Raw genomic sequence first — 18371 nt, forward strand, 5'->3', positions numbered from 1 at the left:
GCATAATATCCGGAAAATAACTGTTTCTTTGATAGTTTTCTGAGGAATTTTGGCATTTTCAAATGCGATGGGCCCAGGGTTGGCAGGTTTTTGCCATAGTGGGAAAAACTGCAGCAAAAACCACCCTGGCAAAAATACTTCCTGTCAGCGGCAAAAACTAAAATAATTCAAAATTTGTACTTTTACTTTCATGAAGTAAATTCTGAGAATCTTAACTTCACAAAGGTGAAATATTTAAAACTTTTCCCACTGAAATCAGCTGTTTTCTTTTCAATTAGGCAAAAGGGTTAGAGATAAATATGAATAAAAATCATTTTTTGCCAAGCAAGTTGCTTGCAAACTAGTTCTGAATAAAGCAAGTCTTTTCTTAATGAAACCAAACAATATGAATTGTATCATAGAAATTAGAGTAGAAAATTCCTTCTCATTTCATTAGTTTAATAAAGGTCAGTGAAGTTAGTGCCGTGAAGTTGCGTACCAAAGTATTAGATAGGCAATATGTAAATCTAAATCATCATTGACTAAGCTTTCAGTATTTTAATTTTCAAACTTGTAGAGATTTTAAATTTTTTTTGCACCTTTTTTTAAAAGCAAACATTACAATAGCTTGCCATGTTAACATTAGTTGATATAAGAATTATTTCCAAGGATTATAAAAAAAGATGGCAAAATAGGGGGAAATTTAGCCATATGCATGGTACTAAAGTTTTAACAACCAGAAAGCATGTAAAAGAGTAAAACAATTATAAACCTTGTATTCTGGTTTTTTCGTAATGTTATGATCCCTATTGCTGAAGTTGATAATCGCAACAATCAAAATTTAAATTTGCCACTTCATATAAGAACTATTCGACAAACTTTGAATATGTTTACTCACTAAAACAGCTGAGAATGAAAAGAGGGTTTTTTGGTATGTGTAGCATTTTTCATTATTGTTAAGAGAAATGAGCTTGTTAAAAACCAGGCTTAAACAGTTTTGCTCAAAATACACACCACTTACACAAAAAACTCTTACAATTGATATTAATATTATTGTGATTGACTTCAATAATAGAAATATGGAAGAAAAATAAATTGTGTAAAACTATACCCATCAAAATTGTGATGGGTATATATCAACCCAATGATTGATAATTACACAACATCCATAATGTAATATTGTTTTAATTATTTTTATTTTTTTTCATTTTTGCTGGGTTTTTTTCATTTTTATCTGTTCTTGCCACTGTCGAGCAAAACCCAACCCTGGATGGGTCGCAGGTAAAGAAAACACGTCTGTTCTTAAAATCAGGGCTCCCACTCATCTTACTTTCTGGTAAAATGTCCTACTTTGTCAGTTTTCCTGCTCTCATACTCTAGTTTTTGTCATACTTTTCCTACTTTTTTACCAAATCCTATCAAAATTTGTTAAATTGATTTTCATGAAGGAATCATTGATATAATGCCAAATAATGCAAATGTAGTAGATTGCAATCAATGATTCTGCCAAAACAGAAATTGTATGGTTTTTAAATTTATTTTGGGGGAGGGGGGGGGGGGTGTATGTTGACCATTTGGTGGTTTATTAATTTCCCTTTTGCTTAGTTTGAGGGTTCAACAAGTAGAGTAGTGATTAAAAACTTCTGTGTCTGTTTGGAAAAAAAGTAATTTGTATTTACTACTTCATGGTCTTGGACAGTAACATTCATCATATTCAAAATTATGGTGCTTCCCCTTTTTGTGTATAGGTGAAACCATTGGCATACGCAAAGGAGGATTTTGGGGTTCTAACCCCCCCCCCCCCCCCCCCCCCGAGAAAAATTCTGTGTATGCCTATGGGTGAAACAACAGTTTACATAACAAAGCAATTGGGTGCATAGGTCTATTTTAGTTATGTGCCTCTAATATCTAATATCAAATAACATTCAATTGTCTTCTGTATTTTTAGAGCATGCAGAGGCATAAACAATATTTACAATGCTCAGCAAAGAGCTTGAAATGAAAGTGCTTCATTTGTCGAAAACGATTACACTGGCATTAAGCGCTAAAATTTAAACAAATTTTTTTTATAAAAGGGATGGACAACGTAGTAAAACCATCTGGTCCACCTTGACTTATTTACATCAGACCTTGTGATTTACACATTTTGCTCTGTGCTTCTGGAAGTGAAAGTGGTCTTGAAAGAGTGTTCTTAAACTTACATGTCTGCTGTGTGGATTGTCAGAGTTTACAGACTGAACTGTGGAATACCAAAAAAAAAGTAATTTATATTGAAAGGAGAGATGGAAAAGAATTATCTGTGGTTGCTAGTGCACGGTTTTGGCCAAAAATTGTTTTTGTAACTTTATTTCTGTCATTTTCCTTTGGCTCAAATCTTACACGATACTGAAATAGCTATGAAAGAAACAAATTAATTTTAAAATGTAAAAAAAATTGGGGATTTTTCATTATGCTATGATTATGTTGTCTAAGGGAGGGGCACCCTTTCCCTTGTCCTACTTTTTCTAATTTTTTGAGTGGGAGCCCTGCAAAGCCCTTAAGAAAGAAAACCAGTTTTGAGTACAGAATGTTTTCCAAAAACCGAGGGTTTGTCAAAATGAGAGATGATTTTCAGAGATGTCCCTCCCATATAGGTTAGTCTCTGTGTTGGGAAACATTGTGTGTATATATCCAACGGAATATATCCAAAACTCAAGATATACAGGAAACTCTATATTATAGAGATGCTGATATTTTGGGAAGAAAAATGTATCTTTGCCTCCACAGGGACTCAGTGGAGAGGATCCATCTTTCTCTACATATATCCCCCAAAGTAGAATGTTTTGCATTGTTCTGCAACGAGTCCTCGGCTGACTGGAAATGTTCTGCAGTTCCCATAATATATAGTTTTCTACATTTTTCCTACAATCTTCCAGATTGTTCTGCAGTAGCACTGATTGTTCTGCGACGTACGTCTCAGATTTCAACATATTCTGCTTTGGGGCATATATCTGAAATTCATATATTTTTTGTTACATAATATTTATTCATTTCAAAAGTTTTTCATCTTTGTTATGGAGTGAAAGGAGGGAAAACATTTCACTATAACAATTGTCAAAGTCTCACTCTCACAATGCGCTGGTGTGGGTGACCATCATTATACTGTTCAGAACAGTGAGGTTGTAAAGATGTGTTTTTTTAATTGGGCAGAACACATAGAATTACTAAAGAAACATAATGACAAACGGCACTCACACACCAACTGTTGGACTCTCGAGGGACTTTTTACCCTTCCAGGATGTCATTACAAATTCTAATATTAAGTTTATCCTAATTTTGTTAATAGCAACTTGCCATGATGCAAAGGTTGAAATAATTATAATATACGTGTTCAGCTAGAAAACTTCTTGAGGTGAAGTATATTTTGATTGGGGGGGGGGGGGGGGGAAAGGAGAAAGAATCAAGATTCTAAAAATGAAGTTGATCTTTTGAACAGTGAAAAGTCTTAATCAGGAAATATTTGAAAGGGATACACTCTATCAGAATTTCAGCTGTTAATTTAGGCCTTAAAATTAGTACCATTATTTCATTTGGCTTCATTTTGTATTCAGTTAAGTCTCCTGTGATTTTTGTGATTTACATGGAGCTATGTATTAAATTACGCCTCTTATTTGAAAGTGTATTTTCTCCTCGTAGGTTATCTTGTTATGAGTTGTAATCAAACTCTCTTCAATAAACTGATTGATGTGCTTCTTGATGAACTTAGTCAAAATTCTTCTACTTCAACTACCAGAACATGCATACAAGCTGTTGCTGCTGTCAGGTAAGTAGTTTTTTCCCGTAGTTTAATTGGAACATTTTTTTTTTAATTTTCATATTTATTTAAATCTGGTTTTCCACATATGGGTCCCCATAAAAATAATATCTTGATCTATTTATAATTACAACTGAGAATTTGATAAAATTACATTATATGATACTGCATATTAGTAGCTGTTCAGCCGAGAGTTGAGGTTTATTAAATTTTGTCATATTTTTACTCATTTTGTGAAAAAAAACTTTCCGGACATTTTCATTTTTGTAGAATCCTTGGGACCCGCATTTTGGGAACCACTAAGATATTTAATTTTTTGAGCCAGAATTATAAACTCGTTTAAATAATATCTAAATTACCAAATTTCTTTTTAGTCGTCAAGCTGGACATCGTTTTGGGGAGCATCTTGAGAGAGTAATGCCTCTGGTTGTTCAGTATTGTGCTATCGATGATGATGAGCTCAGAGAATATTGTTTGCAAGCTTTTGAATCTTTTGTTCGTCGCTGTCCAAAAGAAATATCTCCTCATGTTGGCACAGTTAGTTTTGCTTTTTTAAAACATTCAATCCAAACTGCTATTTGCTAATAAATTCAGTGACTTAATAAAGCAAAGTTTCTTTTATTAAAATTTTGTGTTCCTAAATTTCAGATCGTGAAAATATGTTTAGAATATTTGTGTTATGATCCTAATTACAACTATGATGATGAAGATGATGATGACATGGAAACAGATAAAACTGAGGAAGAGGAGGGGTAAGTCTATAATTTATTTTAATTTTCATATCTCTATATGTCACTATCTTTTGTTTTGATGAAAATATTTTTCAACACGTTTAATGACTATTTTGATTTGTGTTTTTATAGTGAAAGTGAAGATGAATATAGTGATGACGATGATATGAGCTGGAAAGTTCGGCGGGCATCCGCTAAATGTTTGGAAGCAGTTATTTCCACTCGCCATGAAATGGTTATGGAATTTTACAAGACAATTTCACCAACTCTAATTACTAGGTTTAAAGGTAAGTTGAATGTCTTGTAAAAGGTATTTAAATTTATCTAAAAAAATCACTGTAGTTTGTGAAATTGCTGATAATTACTTGTAGCCTATAGTAGGGCTGGATGAATCCCAGGTGCCAGATTGCCATGACAAATGGAAAATCTGTATTTGGCACTTAAAGTTTTTAAATGTGGTTGCTAAGTTTGAGTTTGAGGGCAACACAAAATTTTCTGATTTCGTCACACTACATTTTTTAACATGGGGGAAAGTAAAAAAAAACATTGTTTAGGACTGTTTTGTTTAAGTAAAATATCTTGCTTGGATCCTAAGAAATTGGGCTGATGCCTAAATATTTTTTCAATTTGTCAAGTCCTGGTTCACAGGTTAATTTAGAGGTTTGTTCGTACGAATTAATCTTTTGCAATATTTTTCCAGGAAGGGAAACATATTTGCTTTGATTCATTTATTTTTTTACTTTCATAAATTTCTTATTCAGTTTGGTATTCTGTGAATTTTCCCCCCAGTACAGTCCCAGTTACGCGGTGGGTGGGACGAAATTAGGTGCACCAGTCTGGGTACAATGTCATATAAAAATGCAATAAACAGCAATGCATTGGTTAATTTGAACCAATATTTCTAAAAAACACTTTTTTTTTTTTTAATTGCAATCAATTAATGTGCTGGAGAAAAAGTTGACTATTCTAACAGTTGCTCTGATTCATCTGAATTTTAAAAAAATTGTTGTCGATTCGCAAGTGTACTTGTGTATCGGACCATTTGTAAGTTAAATGCCATAAAACTAAAAAATCTATTTTTTTTCCTATTGTAATTTATAAATTTGTTATTGTAATTTTATTTTATATGAATATCATATTATTTAACATACAAATTTTACAGTATCGCACTTGATTTGATGACTCCTCTTAGGCCGTCAGAATTTTTCGAAAACGGGAGTGACAACTTATCGAGGTTTTACTGTATATATATTTCTAATCTATATTTGTTCTTTTTTTTCACTTGTAGAACGAGAGGAGAATGTCAAGGTTGATATTTTCCACGCTTATATTGCACTTTTGCGGCAAACCAGACCATCTGTAAGTGTGTTAGGCTTGGATAATGATGCCATGGAGCTAGAGGAAGGGTACGTTAAATGCATTTATTTTTATAATTTATTATACAATTTATTACTTTTTTGAATTACAAATAAGTAATGACCCATTTCTGTTCTGATTTTTAATTTTAATCTTCAAATCATTAATTCTAAATAGCCAGACTTCAGCTTTCATATTTTATATCAATGAAATTAAATCAATACTGAAAAAAAAATTTTGTTCAGGTGTATGATGTTCAATAAATTTGATGCATTTTTAAGGTAGTTTAGTCATGGGATAAAACAAAGCCATTTTTTAAACTATTTAACTGATCAATCAGTTATCTATGAATGTAATCAATACGATATCGTGAAAATCAAACATATTTACAGAGAGAAAGTGATCCCTCAATGAAATGTTTTAAATTCTTTTTTTCTTTAATAATGAGACAAAGATAAAACATTTTGCATGGTTGAAGGGTTAAACACAATGCCTCTAACCTTGGGATGTTTGGGTCTAGATTTATTTCTCATCTGGGCATGGTCCAATGCAGGCTCGGGTCCGATTAGCTCAGAATTCATAAAGTGATGATGTGTTAGCTAATGAAATTTAACAAAATTATATTTATCAAATATGATTAAGGTATCCGACTACGTTGAAAACGCCATTTTGGAAGAAAATATAGATTGTCATTTTTCTTGTAATGATGCCCTATTTGTTGTGATTCTAAAACTGGCCTTGTTTATGTGATGCTTACAATCAAAGTTACGTTCACTTTAGTGTTGCGTTTTTACATACAAGAATACGCGAATAAAGACTTTAAACGTGTTTTACGAAGAATGTTATTTTTGACATTTTACTTGAGTTTGTGACATGATTTGTAAAAATCTATTCATTGCATCATTACAGTATTTTAATGCAATTTGCTAGTTGAGGTTATGAACCAAAATCTAAGGTCTATCACACATATTTTTTGAATTGGTGTGTTATAGACGAAATGTGGGATGAAATTTCAAAAAATTCACACGTAAATAAACGTATTAGGGTGTAACTTATGAGCATATCATGCAATCCTTTAAATTTTAGTTCATAACCTGCAACATTACTAGCTAAATGTATTGTGAAAATCCCAAAGCATTACATTAACAAAATCTTTTGCAATTGTGCTTCAAATATCACTTGAATTTTGCCTAAACTTTGACATAAAAATGCCTTTCATAGAAAATGCCATAGGTAGACCAAAATTTGTCACTTTTTTTGCTATTTCGAGACACTTTCTATTAAAAAATGTTGAAGTTCACTCCAGTACCATTTTAAAGAAAAGTGACAAGAAAAGTAGTCGAATACCTTAAATAACTATTTTATACATATTAGTATTACTTTTTTTACTGCTACATAATTCAGTGTTTGTTTTTATTCCATCTTCTAGTCCAGTTAGAATGTTGAAACAACAGACACCATTCATTGTGAAGGCTTTACACAAGCAGCTTAAAGAAAAAAGCATTAAAACTAGGCAAGGTTGCTTCATGGTTTTGACAGAGCTCGTCACAGTATTACCTGGGGCATTATCTGAACATATTCCTTCTTTGATACCTGGAATACAGTTTTCGTTAGGGTGTGTGTGTGTGTTTTTTTTTTAATTTTGTATTAATTTGTTAATAAATTGTCTTTTACATGCAAAGTAAAATGATAAACATGTTTTTGTATGCAGAATAGCATCTCATAATTTTTGAAACTTAGTATATGTAGTCAGTTATTCTTTTGAAAACTTATGAGGCTGAGATTTCTTTGCAAGCAAAATATTTTTTTAAATGTCTTATTAAGTAAGTACTTTATAAGTCAATTGTTTCAAATTAAAGTTATTGTTTTTGCAATAATATGGAAATTTTTGTTTTCTTTCCAGTGATAAGAACTCCAGCTCAAATATGAAAATTGATACTCTGAGTTTTTTGAACTGTTTGCTTGTACATCATAACCCAGAAGTTTTTCATCCACATGTTGAGTTATTGGTTCCAGTGAGTAAATCACATTTTTCTTTCCTTTCATGCTGCAATAATTGAATAATAAATCTTGTTTGGGAGGGAGGAGTTATATATAAAAAATTTTGAAATTATTCATGATGCAAATATCCTCCCTTTATTTCTTGACAGTGATACATTTATTAATATAACAAATCCCAACCTTTTTTCTGTAAGTTATTACATTAATTATCTGATAATTAATTTCTATGAATTCTTTTACTTATTGTTTAATGTGTTTTTTCCATGGCTAATGTTAAATCTTTGCTTCATTTTTTTATATTAATTCGAAAACAATTTTTTATATTAAAAACTTACTATTTTTAACATTTTTTGAAGATTTGGAAAAAAGATTCAGTGAATAGTTCTTCACTTATTGATTCCAGCTGCAACAGCTATAATGTTCCTTTGACACTTGACTGAATATTTTGACGTTTTTCTTGAGTTGTTTTCACAACACTATCAAATCTAAGCACAACATGCAAATAACATGAGGTACTAATGTTAACAAAAACAGTTTAAGTAAATAATAGTATTTTTTTCTTAACCAAAATAGAAAACAAGTATTATTCCTAACCGAAAAAGAAACTTTTACAATGCAAAATTCTTATGACACATTTTTGTGAGCAGAAGTTAGAAGATGAAGTGTCAAAATATTGATATGATTCATATTTGTTTTAGGAATTGAAAAATTCAATTTTTATTTTAATTTCAACAACAGTCAACATGTAATATTTTCCCCCATCTTGCACCTGCAAAAATGCTCTCCCACACCCCCGGTTGGGAACCACTGATGTAACATTTGGTTCATGTCTAGACAATTTATTTTGCTGTGTTTGCTTATGGTGTATTAATCAATTCTAGCCCATTGTCAATGCTGTTGGTGATGTTTTCTACAAGATAACATCTGAAGCATTATTGGTTCTTCAGCAACTTGTAAAGGTTATAAGACCACTTGGTATGAAATTTATATCATGAACTTTATTTTTGTGTTCATGTATGAGTGTGTTAAAAAATATATATGGAATTGTTACCAAAATAATGAAATGTTGGCTTTTCAGCATGCAATTAAATTTTCAGTACATTCTTAGTGTTTTATTTTTTTGATTTTTATATTTTGTTAGGGCCTACTTCAAAAAAAATGAATTAGTTTTTTTCAAACAATCTTCACTTCAGCCATGCACAAAACCATTTTTATTTTACTAAATTGACCACTTTATTCACTCTTGATCTAATGCTCTTTTTTTTTTGGTCATATTTACAACCCTCATAGATTTGAAAACTTCACTTATGTGGTCTGAAAATGTTTGCTTTTACAATAACTTGAAAGTAATGACAAAAAAACTTGAAATAATAAAACAGTTCTTTGAAAAAACTGTTCGAAAGTGGAGAGGAAATCTTTTAATGGTATCAAAATCAGATGTAAATTTTTTTCTTAATGCTAGATTTTGTCAAATTAGCAATGAAATTATTCTAACAACCCATTCATGAGTTTTAAATGGATGGTCTAAAGCACAAATTCTTTGTAATCTAAATGCCAAAATGTACCTCTATGCACCTAAGAATTCGTTCGAACCCTATTTGCTAACTCTTCAACCATTTAGGTTTAGCTTGTTATCTGAGTACAAGCAGTATGTATATGCAGACAAGGAAAACAAATGTGTTCAGAATTGTTTTTGTCAATTCACATCTGATCAGTTTATCATTTTAAAACCTATAATTTTCCATTAAAATGGTATGGATGAAAACAATTTAAATGCCTGGTTTGGCAGAATATTTAAATGCAACCTCAAAGATTATACCCAAGGTGTAATCTTTGAGGTGGACACAAAAACTTTTCTTGTGTCTGGAAGTTTATGCACTATATAATAAAATTAAAATTAACTCTGTAATAAAATTAAAACCAAAATTCTCCTTTATTAATACAATGTTAATGTTAGGCTCTATTTGCATTGAAGTATATGTCCCCCAATATATTCTGTATATAAATACATCTACTCAGAGAGCAATGTTCTAGTTAACAAAATTTTTTTATAAAAATTGACTAAACACAATAGATTTAACAAGTCATCTGGCGACACTGGAATAGCACATAATGCTGATTTTTGGCATAATTTAAAATACAAATTAATTACTTCAATTATTAAATTTGTTTTTGGTGAATTTTAAAAACAGCTAAAAACATGATAAACTCAGTTTCAATGTATTCATAAAAGAATTTTAATCAAAAAATACATTTTATTTGCTTTAAACTTTCAAAGAAAAGAAATTAATTGTCTAGATGACTGGTTGAATATACCAGTTTTGCACCCATAAGGTGGATCTACAGACTGACTGTTGTCAGACACGGCAAACATTCTATAACGTAAAACCAATGAATGTATTCATGCCTATCATATGGTGGCTGCATAGGCGAAGACAGATATTTTTATTTTGAAGTATGGTTGCCGCGTCTATATGTGAATCCACCCTAAGATATGCCTTGCATCTGCAATGTGTGAAGGTAAATAACAGCAATTTCCATCTCCGATCTTCATTGCTTGGTAAATGAAAATGCAGATTAGTGTCTTCTGACGTCAGTATGTAAATAACCAGTTTTCTTTTCAAATAGTATTAAAAAAAAGTCACACCGATAGAAATTTTTTTCCATTTTATTAATACACAAGGTGGTGAAATCTACTCGAAAAGAATCTTAGATTTAATTTTTTTTATATTTTGTATTCAATAAATCTTTGTCATGCGAAAATAACAAGAACTCAAGTTTTATGAAAAGTTTTTCCTTCTTGCGTTGTCTTGAATATAAACATCCTACTTAAACCAGATTTTACGTTTTTTCATTATTTACAGGATTACTTTTTTTATTTTCTTTTGCAGATCAACCAACTTCTTTCAATTTTTCTCCCTTTGTCACTGATCTTTACCAGTGTACTTTAGTAAGACTGAAGGCAGCAGATATTGATCAAGAAGTTAAAGAAAGAGCTATCTCTTGCATGTAAGTTTTTTTTAAATTTTTCCTGTTTCTTTTTTAAATATTCATTTATTGGATATAAATGACAATTTCTGATATTCATGAAGAAACAGTTCAGTTTATGTAATATATTTGAGAGGAATTTTAAATGTTCAGTTTATCACAATTATTTTGAATTCGGAATTTATTGGTTATTGTGATTTTTTTTTACAGATAGTTCATTTTTAAAATAAGGATTTTTTAAGTTTGTTCGTATTATATTGTTTTTGATATTTTGCTAGGGGGCAGATTATATGTAATCTTGGTGACTATTTGAAACCAGAACTCCAAACATGCCTGCCTATATTCTTAGATAGACTAAAAAATGAAATCACAAGACTTACCACAGTAAAAGCACTCACCAAAGTGGCTGGGTAAGAAAAATTTGCTTTGTATGTGTCAGAAAGTATAGAACTAATTCATAGGCATTTGGTATTTAATTAATCCTTAGAAATTGAAATTTAAATTTTTATGTATATTAGCGTTCTTGTTCCAATGTTGCAGAACATAAGTTTTATTTTATCATACCTTATTTTTTCCTCATGTCAGCTCACCTTTGAAAATCAATTTGAAACCAATACTTGGAGAAGCCATGCCAATATTAGCATCTTTCCTTCGGAAAAACCAAAGAGCTCTGAAACTCAGCACTTTAAGTTTACTAGATACCCTTGTCAAGAATTACAGTATGGATTTTGCTTTTTTTTCTTTATAAATTTTTCATTTTTAAAAATATGTATTATCACTTGTTCTATATTTTAAAAGCAGTAGCTAGGTTTTACCAGATTTTCTTATTTTGAACAGTTTTATATATCAAATTAGATTTTATTAAAACTGTATCGAACTGAAGTTGAGAAGTTCACTAAAATTTTAATTTTTAAAGATGTGTCTCAGAAAGTTGGTTGAGATTTAATTCATAAATTATAATGGTTTTTGAAGAATTTTCAAACAGTCAACGTCGCTTATTAGAATCACAGATAGTGTTATTTGAGTATTATTATCACTTTTGCATGTTATGGGTTAACATAACTTAGAAAAAAATGTGTTTATAGTTATCAGGAGTTCAGATAATCTTTTCTGTCAAAAGCTAAGGTTTTACCAAATTCATTTTTTTCTTCAAGTTATCGTTATCAGGCTGCAAGACTGTGTAGGAGGCTAGGAGGAGATCTCTCCCATCTCCCTTGTTGACAAATCTGTGGTGTTTGGCCAGAACATAACTCCAAAATCACATTGTTGAGATATAAGCATTTCCATAGTCGTTCAAAAATAAAGCATACACACAAATACAAATGAAAATATCATACATGAGAATGTTGTTTAGCCGTACCCATGTATTTGTGCATTTATCTCACTTTATAATTAGCAAGATTTACTACTGGATCAAAAAGACATTTTTGGAGATATCATGTTCTGACCAAACACCACAGATATATTTCTGCTTAATATCTTAATCAGTCTGTAGTATTCGCTGCAATTCATTCACGGGCGGAAATGTTTTTTCAATGGCCTTCCTCTAGTGAATTAAATGTCAAAAAAACTTTTTTTTTTCGGTTCTTGATCAGCTTCTTGTAGTTGCCCAAATTCAAATTTCTTTTTCCGAAAGACTATCAAGGGATTCTTGAAACATTTTATGTACATTAAAAAAAATTGTCATATAAATTAGCCCCATTCTAATGCCTTACAATGGCGGAATAACAGAAAATGCAGGATTTTAGCTCGAAGGGAGAAAAAGCTGTTTTAGAATAGGCTTAGAAGAAAAAGGAATGATTGAACATTTTGTTCCCCACTTATATGGGAAAGGAAAACAGTCTTTTTTATCAATAATAGTTTACAATACGTCCTGTTTTACCATATGGGATGTATGGCAACTGTGAAACAATTTTTTTGGATATAGTTATCATTTAGTTATTGTTATCAGAAACCACACAAATCCTGATGTGATCACATTAAGCGGCGTAGACTGCATAAATAATATTAGAATAGATATGATGTTTTTTTTTCTGTTTTTTTAAAGCTGAAAGTTTGACTCAAGATATGATAAACACAGTTATGGCAGAGTTACCTCCTTTAATTAGTGAAAGTGATCTTCACATATCACAGGTTTGTGTTCATTTTTCAGTTATAAGGCAAGGGAGAAAGGATAAATAATGTTTTGGCAACATATTCCTTCTTGGATATTATGTCAGATTCTGAAATTCAACAAAGCTAGAAATTTTGTCTGTAGCGGGCGTTATTTATTAGTATAGTAAGAACCATGATGAAAAATCAAATAGCTACTGCATGTAGATCATAGATTCCCAAACTTTTTGTTCCGTCACCACCTTTGGAGAAATGTTTTCTCATTGCCCTCCAACTCAACCTCACCTATAGGATCCTATGTTATACCCGTGCCTTCTATTCCCCCCCCCCCTCTTACCCCGGACTATTCCATCGCCTACTTTGGGAAACACTGATGTAGATGATGCATTATCTTAACTTTTTTTTGCGAGTGCAAAACCTTTCAAGCCATTTGCATACTTGCAAGGTACAGCATTAACATGATTGTCTACATAAACATTTGGTTGGCTAAATATTCCACAATGATACATTGGCAACTTCAATTACCTTTCACTCACGCATGGTGATTGTTACTAAAACTTTATTCCAGAGCTATAGAAATTCCATATTACTTCCAAAACAGTGGGAGACTTTTCAGTTTCTAGATTGCTGAGAAGTTGAGAGCATTGTCTAGTATTTGAAGAAATCTTGTTTATATTTGTTCTGTGTACATAATTAACTATTTTTTTTGATTTCACGCCCAACTCGTACTTGTGATGGCAAATAAAAGTATGAAGTATTAGTAGCATTCATTGAAATTTTATTTGTATGTTGAAAGTGTCTGCAAATAAAGATTATTTAGAGGATATTATAAAGCTGATTTATGTATATTTATTTTATTTTTTTCAGCTGACCATGAATTTGTTAACATCCATATCCAAAGTTCAAAAGGAGCCTCTCAGAAACATAACTGAAACTGTTATACCTCAGGTTCTTATTTTAGTCCGTTCACCTCTCTTGCAAGGTGAGTACGTGCTTTAGGAACATAAAGGTTATATGCTTGATTAGCGAAATTTTGTGAAAAGAAAACCATAGTGATGAGGGGTTGAAAATAAGTTAAATTCGAGAGTTTTGTTATGAAAATAGAAGTGAATATATGCTTGAAAATTTGATTTAGAAATATTTGAGGAAAATATGAAATGCAGTAGCAATCATTGGTTTTTTCTTTTCTTCAATTTTGATAATCTCCATAGTTTTCTGTGTGTAATCTGCAGCTTTTCCCCCCACAATTTGTCTCAGTTTTCTGGCGCTATGAGTTTGGCATTATATTGAATTGCAAATTAATGTGTGGGAGATTTGTTCACTGAAAAATTTTGTCTCTGAATTGTGGGGTGCTGCAACAGGTTTATCAACATCAAGGAACTATCATTCAATAAGTGTAATTTTTTATTAGATTTTTTTGCATGGATAATAATATATACAGTGGATAGTCATTTTAAACAGGTGAAACAGATATTTTTTTCAAATTATTTTAAATCATTTTTTTTTTACTCCTGGCAGTGTAATCATGTTTTTTGATTATCTATTTTTTACCTTCCCCACCATTAGCCCAGATAATCAAGGTTCTATTGTATAGATATCTTTTGACCGGATTGGTGCAGTTATTAGATTTACAATAATACATTACTGACAGACATTTTAAAAGTTAACAAACTTTTGTAATATGTTCATCCTTATCTTGATAGGGGCTGCACTGAATGCTATGTTGGAGTTTTTCCAGGCATTGGTGGTCACTGGTCTACCAGGATTAACATTCAATGAGCTTTTAGAGGTTTGTATTTCATGGCCATAAATTTTAAGATATTTGTGACAAGCTATAAGCAAGAGGTTGCTTGGAATAATATGCTTGGACATTAAAAATATTTATCATAAGTGATACAAGAATAATCACTATACAAATATGTTCCTGGAAAAAAAATTCAGTTATAGTTGCGTTTTCCCTAGCTTTAGAGTGAGGTTAATGATCAAAATACATATATATATACAAAATATGTATATTAGTAGTTGACGATTAGAATTGACAATTGCCATTAAGAAAATTTAATAAAGTGAAAGGGAATCTAAAATATTTTTTTGCTGTTGGAATGTTTCAATTTTCAAAGGTTTAAAAATAAGAGATTACATTAACCAATCATTGGCAATGAGGCTTTCTATGAACACAATTGCTTATGTATGTGGATTTAGAATGATGTTTCTTTCTACTGTTACTGAATTAAGTTGTATGTGTTTGAGTCAGTTCATGAAACATTAATGCTCATTTGTATCAAACAATATCAACCAGTTATGGTTTTTTTATGAACTATCAGCAGATGTAATTTACTAATTAAAACAATTTTTTTTCAGTGTCTGACATCACCTATATATGAGTTCATATTTCAAACTGGCACTTCAACTCATGCTATGCATAAGCAGGCATATCATTCAATAGCCAAATGTGTTGCTGCCCTGACTATAACCTGCCCACATGAAGCTTTAAGTGTTGTGAAGAGGTTTTTGCAAGAGCTACTTGTTGTAAGTTATCACATGTGCAATAATTGAGTATTAAATTTTTCATTAATTAAATATTTTAAATACTGGAAGACTTTTTATCTTTCACTGAATCAAAAAAAAAATAGTGCTGACAATTTTTTTTGATTTTAAATTATTACAATTTCTGGATAAATAAAATGTGTATTCCTCAATTATTTTCAATATTTGTTTATAAAAAAAATTTGCAAGTTTTTCAAGATTAAAATTTTGTTCGGCCTAACACAACTTTACAGATCCTTGTGCCATAACAAAAGCAAAATGAAACAGGCAGTAACTGTACATTTGTGATATTTTGTTTTGAGTATCTATATGCATGATGTTTATAGATGTAATTTTCTTACTACTAGTATTGTTTTTTTCCTATGTCTAATCCCCAAATTATATATGTTTCTGAAAAAAACTGAATTTTTTTAATGCGGTTTATATCTGGGTTGGCAGGTTTTTGACTCGTATCAATTTTTGACGGTTTAAACTGTCACATCAAACATTGCCAAAAACCTCCATATTGCTTTTCAATATAAAAATTCCCATTGGAAACGCACACATTAATTGCAAGTAATGTGTAGTGACTATGTTATTCAAAAAATAAATATTTAATGATTCTAAAATAATTGTCTACTCTCTACAGAATTATTTTGGACAAAATATACATGCTTTTTTTCTCAATATACAATTTGAATAAAGCATAGCATAAACACTGGAATGATTTGACATTCTTTGATTCAGGATGTTTCTTGACCTTCCAAAATTTCTTCAACTGCTTATATATGGTGTGCATTATTGATATAAACCATCTCCTGTACTCTTTTTACAACAGATAACTGTTTAAAAAAAGTTTATTACATATATGTAATGTTGATTTCTGTTATTAAATTATCTAGATAATCACTGAGAGATACTTAAAATGATACTTTTATTGTGCATAACATAGAAATATATCTAGAAATCAAAATACTAAATTGTAGGACTAAAATGTCATTTAATGTCATTCTTGTAGATGAAGCTTAAACTTCTGTAACTTATCCTTAGTCAAACTTAGTTATTCTTACTTCTGCACTATGATATGGTATATATTTACTAGCATTTATAATGCAATGGTTTTCCAATTGAAGCTGTATTTAATTTTAAATGTGCAAAACAAATGCTTTGGGTATCAAGTCCTGTCAGCTCTGCTTTGGTTGAAATACTCTTTAAAACTCTGTGAATTTATACACCCTGAGCTCTAAGAAATTTTTAGATGAAAAGAAATGAGTTTAATTAGTGTATTAATAGATTCTGTGTGAGAATTTTTACATGGAATAAAATTTTGGGCAGATCAGAAAATTATAATTATAATTCTGAATTATTCAGTAATTATAATTCTGAATGTAAAACCCGGTAATCTACACAAAAGTGTTTTTTATTTATCGTATCTATCGGGTTAAAAAACTATTTGACAACATTGACAATAAGTTTTCTACTGTTTTAAAACAGATTTATTAGTTTCTGAAGTCTAAAACCTAACTCTGTGATGCCCCCTATCATACATATTTTGAATAAGCAGCTCTATTCCACTTAGCAACTTGAATACAGGTAATGAGTAGCTTAGATAAAATGAACCACAAAATTATATTTTATATGTTCTAGACTCGTATGTGGAAAAATTCAAAATTGCAGATTATAATTATTAGTTTTGTTTTAATTATTGTAATAAATTTATGTTTAAAAATAAAGCATTGCAATATACAAAAAAAGTAAGTTTTTCATCATTTTATATACCTATTGTGTTCAAAACATCAAAAAGTATTCATTTAGGTTTTTGACAGTTTAAACCTATTTTTGATACTTAAAATCAAGCGTCAAGCTTTTAACAAGCATCAAAAACCCAACCCTGGTTTATACATATACACAGAGGTTTATAACAACTGGCTTTTCATCTTCACAACAGCCAGTTAAGAACCTTCATATGTATAGCGGAGAGTGACGTCATCCTTTCATAAGTTTATATATAGTTATGTTTACTGGCAATCATGTCTTTTATTTTTGCCTGAGAGGTTAGAATAAATTCTTCTAAAAATAAATTTTTGTAAAAATATACATAGATGGTGTACAGATAAGAGAAAAAAATCAACACTTATTCTATAAAACATGTTTTCGACTATCCCTTCCTTAAGATTTCATTACAGTGATCTCTCTGCTTATGAATTTTTTGGGTAAAGATTTTTTTTTCATGTTTATGCCTCTGCTAATGAATACGGGTTCGGCTAACAAACATTTTTGCTGATATGGATGCACATGAGCTCACAAAATAGCCATGTCATGAGCTGAATTTTAGTGTGATCAGTATTACTGTCATTCAAGCCTCATTAGCTCATGTCCACCTCCAAAATTTTTTTAAATGTACCTCCACTTCTGTCTGAAAGTTTTTGAACCATTTCATGTAAAATGAAAGATTCAGCGAATTGCATTGAAAAAAGGCCTATATTTGTAGAGCATGCATTTTTTTAGTACAACACTCTTGGCATCAAACTGAATAGTCCGAACATTCTAGGAATTTGTGGTTTACATCTGCATTTATCAGCCATAAAAATAAGTTGACCAAATCACACAGGTGGATGGGGACACCATCACAGTTGGTCGTAGGTAGTGTAAAATAAAAAGGATCTTCAGTATCTCATCTTCCTGTTAATTGTCATTTATTCAATTTTGAAGTTGTTTCTTTCAGCCTTTGGTCAATTTTTTCTTTTTTATAACACTCCTGCGTGTTTTAGAAATATCTTTAAATTTTGGGTAGTAACTGGAACAATTTTTATGGAAACAGCATTTTGGCTAACAAGTGCGATTCCAGAACAAATTATTGTTAGCCAGGGTATCACACTGTAGCA

The 18371-nt window shown here is 30.7% G+C and overlaps 1 protein-coding gene across 1 annotated transcript in view; it reads left to right on the forward strand.

Moving 5' to 3' along the window:
• Cand1 (Cullin-associated and neddylation-dissociated 1) overlaps positions 1-18371 on the forward strand; it is a 53376-nt gene that overhangs the window by 19181 nt on the left and 15824 nt on the right. Inside the window, exons 8-22 of the mRNA XM_089247491.1 lie at positions 3655-3781; positions 4147-4309; positions 4421-4524; positions 4636-4790; positions 5792-5909; positions 7289-7474; positions 7763-7874; positions 8742-8835; positions 10752-10869; positions 11127-11258; positions 11434-11567; positions 12896-12981; positions 13828-13942; positions 14664-14749; positions 15322-15489. Coding sequence (XP_089103617.1) covers positions 3655-3781; positions 4147-4309; positions 4421-4524; positions 4636-4790; positions 5792-5909; positions 7289-7474; positions 7763-7874; positions 8742-8835; positions 10752-10869; positions 11127-11258; positions 11434-11567; positions 12896-12981; positions 13828-13942; positions 14664-14749; positions 15322-15489 — 1898 coding nt within the window. The remainder of the gene's footprint in view (positions 1-3654; positions 3782-4146; positions 4310-4420; positions 4525-4635; positions 4791-5791; positions 5910-7288; positions 7475-7762; positions 7875-8741; positions 8836-10751; positions 10870-11126; positions 11259-11433; positions 11568-12895; positions 12982-13827; positions 13943-14663; positions 14750-15321; positions 15490-18371) is intronic.

This window comes from Pholcus phalangioides, unplaced genomic scaffold, assembly GCF_987345545.1.
Source record: "Pholcus phalangioides strain wild (caught in Gottingen) unplaced genomic scaffold, Ppha-v1.0 ptg000003l_1, whole genome shotgun sequence".
Classification (NCBI taxonomy): Eukaryota; Metazoa; Arthropoda; class Arachnida; order Araneae; family Pholcidae; genus Pholcus; species Pholcus phalangioides.